The 16,531-nt window shown below is 34.2% G+C and overlaps 1 protein-coding gene across 1 annotated transcript in view; it reads right to left on the minus strand.

The window, feature by feature from the left end:
- Positions 1 to 230: 230 nt before the first annotated feature.
- Positions 231 to 16,531, minus strand: part of LOC148299917 (uncharacterized) — a 76,297-nt gene continuing 59,996 nt past the window's right edge. Inside the window, exon 3 of the mRNA XM_088275508.1 lies at positions 231 to 2,903. Within this exon, the coding sequence (XP_088131634.1) occupies positions 1,464 to 2,882 (1,419 nt within the window). The 5' untranslated portion in view covers positions 2,883 to 2,903 and the 3' untranslated portion in view covers positions 231 to 1,463. The remainder of the gene's footprint in view (positions 2,904 to 16,531) is intronic.

A 16,531-nucleotide genomic window follows, 5' to 3' on the forward strand; every position in this document is an offset into this window, starting at 1 on the left:
TATATATATATATATAAATATATAAATATATATATATATATATATATATATATATATATATATATATGTATATATATATATATATATATATATATATGTATATATATATATATATATATATATATATATATATATATATATATATATATATATATATATATATATATATATATATATTATTTCAATATCTATCCATTTTTAATTTAAATTTAACTTGTAAAATTCTGCTATTTCTTAAAATCCGTTGTGACACATGTTCGGTATTCATACGTAGACCGTAGTATACGATATTTGATAATGATACTGGATAACCGTAACACGTGTCACAATAGATTTTAAGAAGTAATGGTACCAAGTAAGAAATAATTTCAATAATATACACTGATAATAGACCTATAAAAAATAATCAAAACATATTTTTAGAGTTGTGCTATTGACTGATGTGGATACATATGTACTCGCATAGTGAAAACATGGGTGGTAAGTCTGTATTATCTGTTATTACTTTAATTTTCAAATGAATAATGCGGATTCCTACATTAGTGATATTATTTTTAAATTTACCCATGTAAAAAGTCTCTTTTCTTTTCTTCTGTTAGAATAATTATCCTATTATAAGTAAAAATTTTAATAACAAAGAATTATAAAAAAACAAAGGATTTCAAAACTAGATAACAAAGTAATATATTATACAAAATGGAAATTAATTTGAAACAATGATCAACATTCAAAAAATATATATTTGTAATACACATACTATTTGTATTTTATCACACCTCGGTGTAGGTATGCCTATGTATGTAAACAGATTAGATATATGTACCTACATATTATATTAATTAATTATTACAGTTTTGGCTAACGCAGGATTTGAGATTAAATTAAAGATTTGCAAAATATCAATAAATTACCCTGATAAGGAGTGAGAAAGTCCTCACAGACTACAATAAGAAATAATAGACGAGGTCATTTTCGTGTTGATATTCGGTGACCATTTCAGTTTTGCGGAGAAAGGTATTTATCGCTACTTCGTTACAATCGCAATGCTACATAATCGTATGTAGATACATTAATACTGGACATTTTGCGGAGACGCTATTTAAAGTATTATTTAGACACGAAGGTTGTTGCGGAAAATCATCGACGAGGGATAACACACGTATAACATTTGTATAACTTTACCTACGAACGACAAGCTAGTATATTATTTATTAAGTAATAGTTCGTTACACTTTACCCTAAACGACGTTTATTTTACACTTTAAATACAACATTTACAAACAGTTATTTCAAAATGTCATTAACTACATTTCTCTATCGTCGGTAAAAAAATATCTATATGTGCGCTATAGCAAATGCGATATGTGTACCCTCATGTTCCTCGCAGGTGCGGTTATTAAACGTAGTACATATAACAACAGTCACATTTATACAGTTTGAAACGATTCGATGCACTGACACGATTAGAACAAAGTCTCCCGCGACCACGAGCAGTGCTCCGGGTTGAGCGGAGAGGGGCTCCTGGCGGAGTAGTCCAGGCTGCCGGCGGGGGCCAGCGGTGGCGCGCCCACGGGCCGACAGCCCAGCTCCACGTCCTGCGGGCGGCCCTCCCCCACGGCGCCGCTGATGGTGGCGCAGCCGCGGCGCGCGATCACGGTGGGGTGCGAGAGGCGCCGCAGCGTGGCGCGCGTGAGGGGCCTGCTCAGGAAGGAGCGGCGCTTCCTCGCGGCCGGCGACCCGCCGCCCGCGCTCGGCGGCGGAGAGGCCGCCACCGGCACGGACCTGCCCACGACGTGCCGGGAGCGCCGCCGCGGCCGCAGCTCCTTGGTCTCGTCCGCGGGATACCCTCCGCGGTGGAACGTCAGACTCTCGTCGCTGTCGGTAGAAAATTGTTCGATTTCGTCGTCCGTGTCTAGACACTCGTCCTCGTCGAAGAAAACCGAGTCGGACCCGACCGAGTGCAGGTCGTAGTCCTGGTAGTCCACGCTGAGCGACACTCCGCAACTGCCGAGAGACGCGAGGGGCGCCGGGCCGCGGACCGCGGGACACCCCGGGGGCGGCTCGGGGCGCTTCCCGGCAAAGGGCTCGCGCTCGAGAATAGTCCGTTCGCTCGCGCAGGGCGACAGTTCCGGGGTCGCCTGGATGACCTGGATGTCGATAGGGTTGAACACGTCGCGGCACTCGGGCTCGCGGAGCGTGTACCGCCGGCCGGGGCGCGGCCTCTGCGGACGGCAGTGCGACTGGGCGGGAGGCACGGCGGGCAGCGCGCACACGATGGAGGAGCCGCGCCTCTCCAGGTAGGAGCTGCCCGAGCTGGAGCACGTGATGCTGCTGTACCTGCGGGATCCGCCGGGGACGGCCAGGAACCGGTTGACGTACTCGGACGGGACGGTGCAAGACGAGTCGTCGACGGCTTCCGTCATTTCGATATCGTCCTCGTAGAAGGGCGGGCGGCAGTCGAACCGGAGCGCGGAGCCGGGCAGACTGTCGCCGCGCATCTTGGTGAGCCGGCGCGGCGGCGCCAGAAGGCTGCTGTACCCGCCGCCCACGGAAGAGAAGCGCGGACCGCGGTGCGGCCAGGGGGAAGATCCGCCGAGGGAGCCTAGAGCTTCCTCGAGGGCGTAAGCCAGTTGCCTCTCCTCTTCTTCCGCTTCCTCCTCGGCCACGGCCGCCGCGGCTATCTCCGCTATCTTGGGGTCTTTGAGAGCCTTGACCGATTTGCTTCTGCTCTTGTAAATGACCAAGAAGACCATCAGCCCGAAGAAGCCGCCCAGAGTGGCGGCTATGCGGATGCCGGTCATCACATCGTAGGTCGCGTAGAACTCGATCCGCAGCTGCTCCCTCTCGTCCGGTCCCTCCGTCTTATTGTGACCGGGCTCCATCGTGCTTTACGAAGTCATCCCCTGAAATTAGAAAAATAGAATTTAGGTTACATAAAATTGGTTATTGTGAAAATGAATGTCGCGGATTTGTCGTTACAAAAGATGATTTTATTCATTGATTTGATTAATTTCAATTAGTTTATGTGTTTTATAACATGATTTTCTTTAATTTATTGGTAGTTTTTCATCCGAATATACCTCAAAAATAAAACTACGGATTTATCTTGTAATTGTATTATTCTGCACGGAAAACATTCAGTGGGCGGAGAGCGCAATAATAATATAGTATTATGCGAAAGCGCTGTTGGAGTTGGCGAAGCACTCCCCGTAACAACTCCCGCGGGCATACCTAGTTTTCCAAGTCCGATGGAATATTCCATATACGCTTTCACCATCTCTGAGGTAGCCAGAACACGGGAGTTTTCAGCTGTCGTTGTCCGCTTTCGGAATTCCGAATACATTTATAAAACCTATATCTTCAAGCTGTCAATAGAAAACAAACAAAATATAAAATAAAACAAATGAAAGTAAGGCGACAACAAAAAAATATTCTCGGACTCTAATCTACGGGACACCTCTAACTTATTTTCCTTTTCAAATTTTCAGGGGGTTTTTCACCTGCTAATTGGAAGTTGCATTATATCGTTACACACATTTTAATACAGTCGCATAATTATAATTTTCAAAAGTAAACGATATTCATATGATTAAATTCAGTATACATGCGTCAATATTGCGATATATTGATTCGGTTAGCGTCGACCAACGAATCTTTACCATACCCAACACTTTAATTAAAATGGGATGTATAAATAAGTACCGATGATAGGCGGATTGTTGTGAGGTTCAAAGCGGTCGCCAAAAGTCAATGATGTGAGAATGTAATAAAAACGTGAGCATTCCGACACCACCGCAAAAATAATAATGGATTGAGGAAGAAAATAAAAGTGGGTAGAATGAAATGGTCATCACTTATATTTCTCTCAATCTAACAATTTATCTTTATATTGCACAATTGTTTTTTGGATTCATGCTAATACGTGTTTAATAACGGGGAAAATATCCCTTTTTCTTACTCATGATTTAATATAATACATTTGCTTTTATTTTATTGTAGCTTTCATTTTTCACTCACATCTACTCGGTGCCAGAATGAATGTAGGATTCCCGAGCAGCAGCGAAGGTACCTCCCTGCAAATGACCTGTGTTGTTCAATGAATTGACTCTTAGCTGAATCGTTAGATTGGTCCAATAGTACTGATCTGCATTGAGAGCAGTGCAGCCTTAGCCATTTATGAGTGTAGCTATTTTGCATACGTTATTGTTACGTATTGAAGAAATCACTGTAATTTATTCATAGATGGGGTGCGTTAATGCGATGAGACGTCATCACAAAATGTCCCATATTTAGTGTGGGTTTGTCCAATTTTTGAAAAAGAAAGATTTAAATTGAAAACATAATGTGCAAAAAAAGGTATGCAATTGATACAAATTTATGAGGACATAAAGATCTATCAGATTTAGTGGTATCTTATGACAAGACGAATAAGACAAATAAATGAGCTATGTTACAAATCTTGATCGATATAAGATATTGAATCCATTGTGTCTATTATATTTTTGTATATATATTGTTTTAAGGGATCAACCTTTTTTATATATTATTAACTATACACATCCACTATCATTTTTAAGGCATATAAACTAAATATGATTCTGATCCTTGTACATAATAGGCTAAAAGAATTTTCTAAGGCAACTAATATATTTTTTTTAAATAGGGTGCGTCGATTGCTGCGATCGCCGCTTAGTAGGAATCTCCCCTTAGTATTTAGTAGGAATCTCCGCTTAGTATTTAGTATGTTTGTGTACCGTGAATGATTTATATTAGCGGTAAATATTTATGGTCACGGTGCTGAATTCCTGATTATTTTTCTGGTTTTCTTAGTATATTTAGCTCGAGTACCTGTAATGATTAAGTACGTATCGTTTTCTTGAGAAATATTCCGAGAAAGTTATGAATAATTTTTATTCTCCCCAAAGGCAATTTTTGATCGTTAATATTCCCGTCTTCACTTTGTAAAAAGAGCTGCTAATACTCGCTTCAATTCGCCACTTTTTCAAGGCAGATACACCGGGTTCGTTAAACATTTCTACACATTTTCTCTTACTGGAAATTGGATTCCAGACGCACGTGGTTTTTCCCTTTCCTCTCTGATTTTTCCGACCTTGTGAAGATCCCACGTTTGCAATTTGATTCTAACGAGGCTATATAAATTCAACGATCCACATTTTCCGACTTTTGAATTTATTAAATTCAAATAATATTCAAATTACAGGTGAATTTAATAATATCAATGAGGAGTGACGACCACCCAACGAAAAACAAGCTGCGGACGTAACTGGATCGGGATTAATATTTAGTTAACATAATATTATGATGGATCTATTCTAGGCTGTTCGAGATGAAAGCATTTTTGTTAATTTGAAAGCAGCTACAATAGACAATGTTTCTTTATGAAACGGTATTTGTGTTATATTTATTTCTAACTAATTGAGAGTATTTTTTGTTTGGCATACGTCCTTTGATTTTTTTCTTTGTATGCCAAGTTACATTGCGGTTAATCACCACGTGTGTGGTCTGGTCTCGCACGAGAACCAATACCTATAGAAACTAATATTTATGTTAGTGTTTCTACACTAACATAGGAATTTTCCTTATAAAGGGCTTGTCTTTTTTTGCAAAGCACCCGGTATAGGGCTTGTCTTAATTTCTGTGAATTATATGACACTTTTACTCTGAATATTAGAGCGGTTTGGGAATATCAAATAATAACACAAAGTTATAATTACAACGAAAGATAAAGCTATAGTTATTATAGCTAAAGAAACCAAAATATGTTGGTTTAAAATCACAGGATAAATATACTCTAAATATTTAGACTTTTAAATCAGTGAATGAAATTTAAGGGTGTACTCGCAAGTAAACAATTCAGTATGAAACCGGCTGCAGGAGGAGCCAGACGTGTGTCCGACATTTTATTAAGAATATATATTAAAAAAATAATTTCATCATTTTTTTAACACCTTACCTTTCAATAACATTTCTTTTCGAAACTGTTTATTTATTTCGAAAAAAAACTATTTTTTGCAATACAAAAACAATGTTTTAAGCAAAGAGTTCAATTACGTTAAGTATTACCTGGGTTAAAAAAAATTAAGTTGCGGGCTATCGATTATCCCGTCTTAACACCCAGCCATTACAAAATAACCTTTATGTCGTCTCGTAACCACCCGGTACTTGACAACAATTGTAACTGAAGTAGATTCCAATTCAACTAAAATCTACGAGAAGCGGGAAATCGATTTACTTATAATTAGCTAAAACACCTCCAAAGCCAAGAAAAAATCTAAAACGACCGCGTAAATTTCAAACCAGAGGCTCTCAAACTTTATGTGGTCATTACCCCTAGCTGTACGCGTCAAATAACCTCTTCGAGATGGAGTCAATGTCGTTTTTCACTTTTTATTCCAAAACATAACTTTTTTAGCTCCAAATAATAAAAAAAAACTTTATCTTTGCCAAATCGATGGCTTCACTACGTATCTATCATACACGATGTCAACATACATATTTTATGTATCAGAGAATTGAAATAACACACCCATTCACTAGGAAGAATGGAAAAATTGTGTCAACAGAATTTGTTCATTGAGAAAATCCGTCAGTCATGCAACCGCGAGATGACTGGGCAAATTTCTCCGTTTTTACACGCTATTAAGTCAATTTATATCTGTCAAAATACAAAATGTCAAATAAATAATAACATAATTTTGGTTTGTTAAAGTTTATGATTTAGATACTGTGTTTTGGAAACGTCAAAAAGGCATGCTTTTGATGACAATAAAATGAATTTTGAACCATTTTATAACTAACTAACTAACCATCATCCCGCTTCTCCGCAGGGATAGGCAGACAGAATAGAACGCCATACCACTTTGTCTTTGCAAATATTCTTCGCCTCATCCACATTCATGCATACCCGCCGATTATTTCGAATCCTGACCCGCTGCTTTCAAGTATTTGACATACTTGATTAAGCCAAGATTTTCTCGGTATTCTTCTGCTTCTTTTTCCAACTACATTCGCTCCATAAATTCGTTTTACTTTTATTTACTATCTTATTCGTTTCACATGTTCAAACTATCTCAATACCTTTCTTGATTTTATCGATATTGATTATCTCAGATTTGCATCTTTTTTTTTATTTCACCATTCGAACATCTATCATAAATCGTTTTGCCGGACATTCGCCTTAAGGCTCTGCATTCAATTTCTATCATCCTTCTTTTGCCAACTCCATGCTTTGCTTCTATACATTAGATTTGGAAGCAGGACGTAGTGTATCGCCAGTTTAGCTTTCGCTGATAGGTGTTTATTTGCTATAACTGATTTCAGTGCACCATTCACTCTGTTCCCAGCATTCACTCACCTATCTTCATCTTTATCAATCATTTTGTTGTGACATCCATTTACATTTCATTTTATCCAACTTGGGTTCGCGTAACCTATTAATAAAACAACTTTAATATCACGAAATAAAGTGATGAAACTTTGTATTTTGTCTTGAATGAATCACAAATAATAAAATAATTGGATTATTTCTAAAACTTGGCAAACTCAGGCCAAACCTTCAAAAAGAAAATAAACCTTCCATGGCATTACCTTTCAACACATCGATGGCGTAAATCCATACAATAAAATAACACGTTTCGTGGCTCCAAATAAACTTTCAAAAGGAATGAAAGATATTTTCTATACAAATACACATAATAAATGTAAATAAAAAATCGCACAGAAGCATTTTTGCTTTATCGGGATTCAATACATTTTAGTATTTTAAATGGTAATTTTTTGTGTTTTTTTTGTTTTTATATTCTTAATTTACATTTATTCCCTACGTCGGTTTTGAAAGTTAAAAAATATTAATTTTTAATCTAAGTTTTACTTGGTAAATATCAATGTATCTAAAAATCTATTGTGACTGTTTAAACTTTTATACGACAATGACTACAGCCTCCCACTTATTGTTACATGTAATAAATGAATAAAAATAAGAAACAGCTCCTAATTCAACATCCTATGAACACGACTGTGAAATTTAGACTTAGCTCACATACGGTGTTTGAAAATGATGCGGAATGCGTTGAAACACGTGTCACAATAGAATTAAATAAATAGTGGTATTTACCAAGTAAAACTTAAATTAAAAGTCCATGGGTATTATCAGAACACGCCGGTTCAATTCATTTAATTATTTTATATTCGCATAATAATACCGTTCATTGTTTCGTGTTAATGAAGTTTTGTTAAGACTTAATAATGTTTTTAAAATATTTTATGACCCAAACAATTAAACACCTCATTCAACCTTAACTGTTTTAGAGTCTGTTTTCGTTTATTTTATTGGATGATACTTAAACTTCGAGTAGACGGAAAATATCGACAGTTTCCGGGTAAACGACGTGAGCGACAAATTTCTATGTTTCAGAAGACGCATTTTAAGAGTTCATACTCGTAAACTAAATATTATAAGTTGGAAAGGCAATTGATGGTATTGATACATAAGACGCAGAGAACCTGATCATATTGTGAACCAGGAAATCGCCGTGGATCTTCCTTGAATAACATGTAGAGGAAGACCAAAGTTCTCTTGGAAGCTGCAGAAAGGAAACATAATTCAAATGCATTGCCTTGGTGACGTTACCTAAGATAGAAGGACTTAACCTGAGGATGAGGAAAGCTCAGCCCCAACACTATTAAGTCTACAAAGACGATAAGCCAGGAAACAGATATATATATATATATATATATATATATATATATATATATATATATATATATATATATATATATTCAACTATATAGGCAAATAAGTTATTGTGGATTTCTTTGAAAAATGTTGAATATTCACGTATACTTAAGCACTTTGCTTTTGTTAGAAAGTTGGTATAATACGCAAACTTAGTTGGCTACCTATTAGATCATTTTAATCTTTTACATTTCAGATATCCACTCAACGACATTTGTTATTTAGACGGCGAATTTGGTTACTTCTTTCGTTCCTATGCAGATTGCATTTTGTTTGAATGCTCCGAATGCAACTACAAGGGCGGAAGGCGGGTACGTAATCTGCATACACAATATCTACGTGCATAATATGTAAATGCTTACACTATATATAGAATACAGGTAACCGTCGTTGTAAGCTAGAGTTCCTTTACGACAGACACCGGCGTAAAAAAAATAGGCGTAAATAAAAAAAAATTAACACAAATATAATGGACGATATAAGATTAAGTTCTGTGTTATAATTATAAGAAAAATTTAGCTTGTTTCTTTATGACATATAAAATAGATTATTCATGTAGTTAACGAATGATGTATAAATTCCTTTACAAAATAAATAATCTCTCCATAAAATTAATGAATTTTAAAAACAAATACTAATTCATCAATTCGTCGGTACGAAATTAAATTCTCACTTTTAAAAATAAATGTCCAATTTGAATTGCTCCGATTGTTGCTTTCTTTGTTGCAGATTCACATGGTTCATCTGTAAACCTTTATATAGAAGAAAGGATACGAGTTAGATCGGCGTAAGCACAGTAGGGCAGAAGTGATTTTTATACAATTTTAAAACGAATATAACAAAACAACGTGTACAAGTGTTTCTGCTATTAGTATCGCGGCGCTGTTGGTGTTGGCCAAACCGGTGAATCCGAACCAAGGAATCCACCTCCAACCGGCGTAAATCGAACCGGCGCAAAACGACGGCTACCTGTACTTTGGTTACCGGGAGCGACCCATATTATGCACGGCCCGCGCAGTAAACCGAAAGTGTTCCAAGGCAACCCGGTAATGGAGCACAGAAAGTATTCTTTATTTTCAGCTAAAATTCGCGTTTACATTTCAGGTATAAATATTTCGTGTGAATCGGGCGTTTCAATGACTTTTATATAGTGGGGGTGACTTCCAGTCACACACCGCATATCGACCTGCACCGACCGCTGTACTAGGAACTCTAAATATAGTTCATGTTTTACTGTCGGCGATTGTATCAGCTTTAATTACGTTTTATACCCATAGTTGTTCGCAACTTACTATAAATATGTATTTTTATCCGTACAAATCATCGTTTTTACACTATAAAATACTGGATTTCTCCCCTGAGGGATAATTATTACGATTGTAGGAAAGAATTTCCCATACAAATAAGAAAAGGATTCTTATATATTTCCTGAGAATTTCGATAGAAGTCTCTTTAAAACATGGGCATAATAGTGAACGTTATGCCTATATGATGAATCTCACGACGTTCTGTGATTGAGTACATAACAGCCATCTATGATTAGATTGAGAAAGCTTGTATTTAGCAGAGGCCCTTTTATTAAGTGATCACTTAACCAGCCTATGACAGGTCTTAAGCCCTGTAAATGCCAAGATTTCCATGTTCTTCCATCATCTGCGTTGAGATGTCAAAAATGTAAAATAACTCCCAGGTGGAGTAACTTTGATTTGTTACTAGTATTTGGACACATTTAAATGTTAAAATTTATGAAGAATAAAAAAAATAATTAAAGTGACCCATAAGCTAAAAAATAACGAACAAAATATGACCCACTTTTTAGAAAAGGTTTGCCATCGCTGCACTGGAATTCTGGAATGTTAATTAAGATAGCTCAACCTATTCTCATTCGATATAATATGTATGTAAATTTATCATAATGTTATTCCAGGGGCTGGTTAATGTTTTTATTTATTTTATTAATTAATAATACAAGATAGATGTTTCTAGAATAATTATACAAGATATATTACAAGTAGTGATGATCTCTTGTTATTCTCGGAAATTTCATTCATTACCGACCCTTGAACAGTTATTAAGACATCCGTATTCCAGCGACTGAATACCGCGAAGTATAAAAGATGTCAGAAATTTCGTTTCCATTGAAAGCTTCCCCGAATATCATTCTTAAATCTTTCTTTTTGATAGTGTCTTTCAAAAGGAGTTATTCAGGTTGGGTGATTGGAGGAAAATACCCTTTCAGCGATCTAAAATAATAATATACTCAAATAAAACATTGTCTCCAAATCTCGTACCAATATATATTATATATATATATATATATATATATATATATATATATATATATATATATATATATATATATATATATATATATATATATATATATATATATATATTTATATATTTATGTATATATATATATATATATATATATATATATATATATATATATATATATATATATATATATATATATATATATATATATATATATATATATATATATATATATATATATATATATATATATATATATATATATATATATATATATATATATATATATATATATATATATATATATATATATATATATAATATTGGTACGTATAATTGGTATATATAATTATCTTTCCTTAGAAAATATAAGCATTCATGAAAAGAGTGAAATATGTTGCGAACAATATATTAAATTGTAGATCCTTTAATTGGAAAATCCTGAAAGCTATATTTTAGAGCAGTGTTCTCCAATTAGTGGTACGAGTAACATCAATAAATTGCATCAAGGGATACATACGCTCGACAATCTCTTCACTACAAAAAACGAGAACGCAATTACGCAAAAAACAATTGCCGAACTACATCAATATCCCATAACGTACTAAACATTATCTTTATAATGTTTGGTACGTTATGGGATATTTTTCTGGATTTTATACAGAAGAATTAAATAATAAATTAAAGCCAAATTAAAAGCTGCATAAAAAATGAAAGTATTTTTTTCGGGCGTCTCCCAGTATGAAAAATAATTCGGTTAGGATCTTAGATACGTCTAAATAAAAGGCTATCTACTAAATACAATAAAAGCTTTCTCAAACCAACCATACATGGCTCATAGTGAACCCAAACATGAAGCGTCATGAGATTGATTATATAATGCATGTACGAGTTCTAAAAAAATTAGTTTTGTGGTTGTAGAATAGCGAATGTGCAAAGTGATATTTGACAGGTCAAAAGCGTCTCGATAGGTCTCGGGGAGGTGTACAATTTGAAGAGGACTCAGACATGTAATATCTAAATAAGGTCCATTTTGTTTTATGACGTCAGCCCACGTATTTAAATTCTCTCCAAAGATAATATACGCCCTTAAATACTGGTATAATTACGTGAGTAGGTCTGCAAGTCTGCACGTCCTTACCTCCTAATATCTCCAAGTACGTCCCTCCTTCCTCCTTAACTCTGTGATCCGCTTACATAATAAGGTATGCCAACAATTTTCTTACGTTTCAAGCTTAACGCCCTCATCCATTCTCAGAAAAGAACGGAACAACCGGAAATGGACGTTTTAATTCAGTAAATATCTCTATTTCTTCCTTTAAATGTATACAACATTGGGTATTTCCAAATCCTTGTTCACAAATCTGGGTTTCTCCACTTGAGCGTTATTTTTACATTTTTTACATCTCAACATAGATGAAGAAGAATATGTAAGTCATACATTTAAAGGGTTTCTGCTAAGTAAAGAGCATAAATATATATATATATATATATATATATATATATATATATATATATAGATATATATATATATATATATATATATATATATATATATATATATAGATATATATATATATATATATATATATATATATATATATATATATATATATATATATATATATATATATATATATATACATATATATATATATATATATATATATATATATATATATATATATATATATATATATATATATATATATATATATATATATATATATATATATATATATATATATATATATATATATATATATATATATATATATATATATATATATATATATATATATATATATATATATATATATATATATATATATATATATATATATATATATATATATATAATTGTTATAACAAATAATAATAATAGGAAGAGGATTTTTTTCTTGTTACATTATTAAATATAATATAATAAAGGATTTACAACCTGTCAAAGGTTGGTTTAATTGATCGCTTTGTACACGTGTAATATTCACCCATGATTGACAACCGCACTTCTCAAATTTCAGAAGCTACATTTTATGCTTAATTTTAATTTTTCTTCCAATATCCCCTGAATTGAATTATCATAGATATTCTTAATTTATCTAAACTGTTTTTTTTTTCCAAAATCTTATGTCAATATCCCAACTAATCATCTCTTCACTAGAGACATATCATAAATTGGGTTATTTGATATTCTGAAACGTATACCGCGCAAAAATTTATTCCATTCGTTTAGTTTTGACATTACAATCAAGGGAGAGTATGATAGATTACAATGTAAATTGGTAAGTAATTAACGCGTTTTGTTTTCACGCATAAATTTTCACTGAAAAATGTCTAGAAAAATATTGTCCGATTATCAGAAAAATCAATATATCGCAATACTGGGGGGTTTATAATATGGGATGGTACCAAAAGTTTCCGCAAGTAATAACCGCCTTATCAATGGTTATCCTTTACAAATAAGGGTTTGCTTTTTGCTCACCCTCCGTCGTTATTATGCTGGCCGTGTACCGCCTTCGGTACACACATAGATTTTCCGTAAAAAATGGAGACGTGCGATATTTACGATAGTCGAAGGCTATGTCTTTCTTCTCCTTTCCAATCCTTATCTTTGCAGTAGGGGTGTATCAGAGGTGTTCAAGAACAATGATGTTAAAAAACATAATATTGTGATTCTTTAAATAAAATAAAATAAAAATAAGAAACAGCTATGACCCCCTCTTCAACCTTCAACGTCCCAAGGACCTAACTCTAATATGGTTTCAATATTATATGGTTAGCGAATTCCGAAAAATTATCATTTCTCAAACATAATTCATGTTCCCTGATTCTTGTTTTGAATTTTCTGGAAGTCATACCAATGAACGAACTTCCACAGTCGCAGTTTAATTTACACATATATGCTACTATTGTCTAATGTATTTCCTCTAAAATTTAGAATTATCTTCACATACAGTGTTTGAAAAAGATGCGGAATGCATCAAAATACGTGTCACAGTAGATTTTAAGAAATAGTGGTATTTACTAGAGCAAAACTTAAATTAAAAATGGATACATTTTACAACAAACTGAGTGAATCAATTAATGAAAATAAAACGCTTAACCTTCTCGGGAATATAATAATTATTTCCAACTTTCACTAGGGTGTGGGTTCTTTTTACATGAATTTTTTTTTTACATGAACTCTATGTATCATGAAGATAGAAATATTGAAAACAATAAATAAATATAACCCACAGTCTCTAGGTTTTATTTTATGACTAAATTACATATAAATATCCACAAATGTCATTGCTATACAAATTACATTATACCTAACAGACCGACTTCGACGTTCATTAACATCGATACTCCTGGAAAGGTTAAGGGTGAACTCTCAAATTTACAATTTAAAATATATAATATATTGGAATTGTTTTTTTCCCCATGTAATTCTTGAGTGAAAATTCTGGGCAAAAATACTCTAAAACTGTTTTTTTGCTGTCGTTGTAGTATTCATTACATAAACCGTTAATCAAATTTTGTACATTAATACGTTTAAGAATTTTTATTCGAAACGGTATCGAAAAACCACCGTATTTTCGTCACACATATTTTTGTACAAAATTTGTTTAAAGCCGTCCATAAAATTAGATTCTAATAAAATAAATTATTAAAATAAATTATTCCAATTATTTAGACTTTAGAGAGTCATATCGTTACTGCTAAAAATAAATATTGTAACATTCAAAATAATGAAAATAATAATTTTTCACTTTTTAAAATATTTTTAATTAAAACATTCAAAAGCCTACTTGGTTCTTCTCATTTTCTTTTATTCTCTTTTACAATATTTATATTTAAAACTGTTTTATTTTTACTTTTTATTATTTATTGTTATTTGAATAATATATCTTAACAAACATGAGAAAGTCTATCGAGAAGGAAATATGGATATATGAGCATTTACAGAGCTTACGACCTGTCATTGGCTATTTTGATTACACAATATGTAGCATTTGTCCCTACACATGATTGACAACCACATCATTGAAATTTAGGAGAATTGTATAAATTCAAAATTTATGAATAAAAATTTGGATACACTCAAAATATTGAGATGTTTTTACTGAGAATTTACGATAGACGTTCATATTTTTTTAAATAATATAAGTTGAACAAGTATTTGGACACAGTCTAAATGTTGTGAACTTTAGGTCTAGTTTTCCATTGGAAGTTGGTCTTTTCTGCAACAAATTCCCGGCATAAGCCCCCTTTTCTCACCAATACTCCAGGCGATAGTAAACACTCCAGAAATCTAAACGCGAAAGTCTAGCAGACAATAGCTGCGGGAAGGGGGACGCATAGTTAGAGGAATTATTATTCCTGTGAAAAGAAACGGGACACTGTTACATAATGTCCACTCGACCCATATTTTCTGGGAGTGTTTTTTAAAAAGCTGTACAATAGCAATGTTAGCTTTTTTCTTGGGTTACATCTGTGTGATGATTGGTTTACTTATTTCATAGTCAGTCTCCACACATCTCTTTTGTAGAGATAATTTGGTCCATGTAGGTTAAGCGGGGTCGTCCTCTGTAGTTTGTGCCTTCCCACATCCCTTTCGCAATCGTAAGAAGAAGGCCTGGGTGTCTTATATTATAACCTAACCATTTGGTTCGCTGTTGTGTTACTTTTAGTCAGCATCTCAGACTCGTTGTTTCCTACATGTCCCGACCGATAAATCCCCAACATGCGCTTGTAGCACCACATCTCAAACGCCTTTAGCTGCCGCCATATTGAAAGCTGTCTCACCGCATTCCTAGATCTGATACAGAAGCATCTAGGCTTCCTGAAAGACCTACTCTTGCAAAGCAATTGTTTTTTTTTAAAACTAAGTTGCGCAATTTATTAAAAATGTAAAACAAAATTGTATCCTAATTTTGCTGTGAATTTAGATTTAAATGCTTTCAATATCCCTGTCATTGTCAATCCAAATAAATACAAGTTTGTAAATCCACCGCCAAATTTTCTAGAAGTGCGCCTGGTGAAGGCAGTGAAAGGGATTAGTATTTACTTAGTTCATTTAGTCGGCTAGATCCGATTCCGACCCAACACACATCGTGGTACACAGACGCCTCCACAACCCCGACTAGCACAGCAGACAAGACATGGAATAGTGCAAAGTCATATACAGAGAATGGTCAGTCATCGCATTTCCCAATCAACCATTGTTCATCGACACTATATTACGGATAATGTAAGCTATAGCAATATTATATAACAATTAACTAACTAACTAACTATCACGCTGCTTCCCCGCAGGTGTATTCAGAGAGAATAGAACGCCACACCACTTTGCCATTGCAAAAATTATTCGCCTCTTTCACATTCAGCCATCTCATCATAAATCTCCTTCTAACCCTTATCCGCACCCAATGGTGCATAGTGCACTGCATTGTATTGGCGCGGTTTTATCTTGATCGTTACTTACATGAAAGCAAGGTGATCATTCCTGCG

This window comes from Brachycentrus maculatus, unplaced genomic scaffold, assembly GCF_059751285.1.
Source record: "Brachycentrus maculatus isolate JH-2025_06_01 unplaced genomic scaffold, ASM5975128v1 h1tg000885l, whole genome shotgun sequence".
NCBI classification, from domain to species: Eukaryota; Metazoa; Arthropoda; class Insecta; order Trichoptera; family Brachycentridae; genus Brachycentrus; species Brachycentrus maculatus.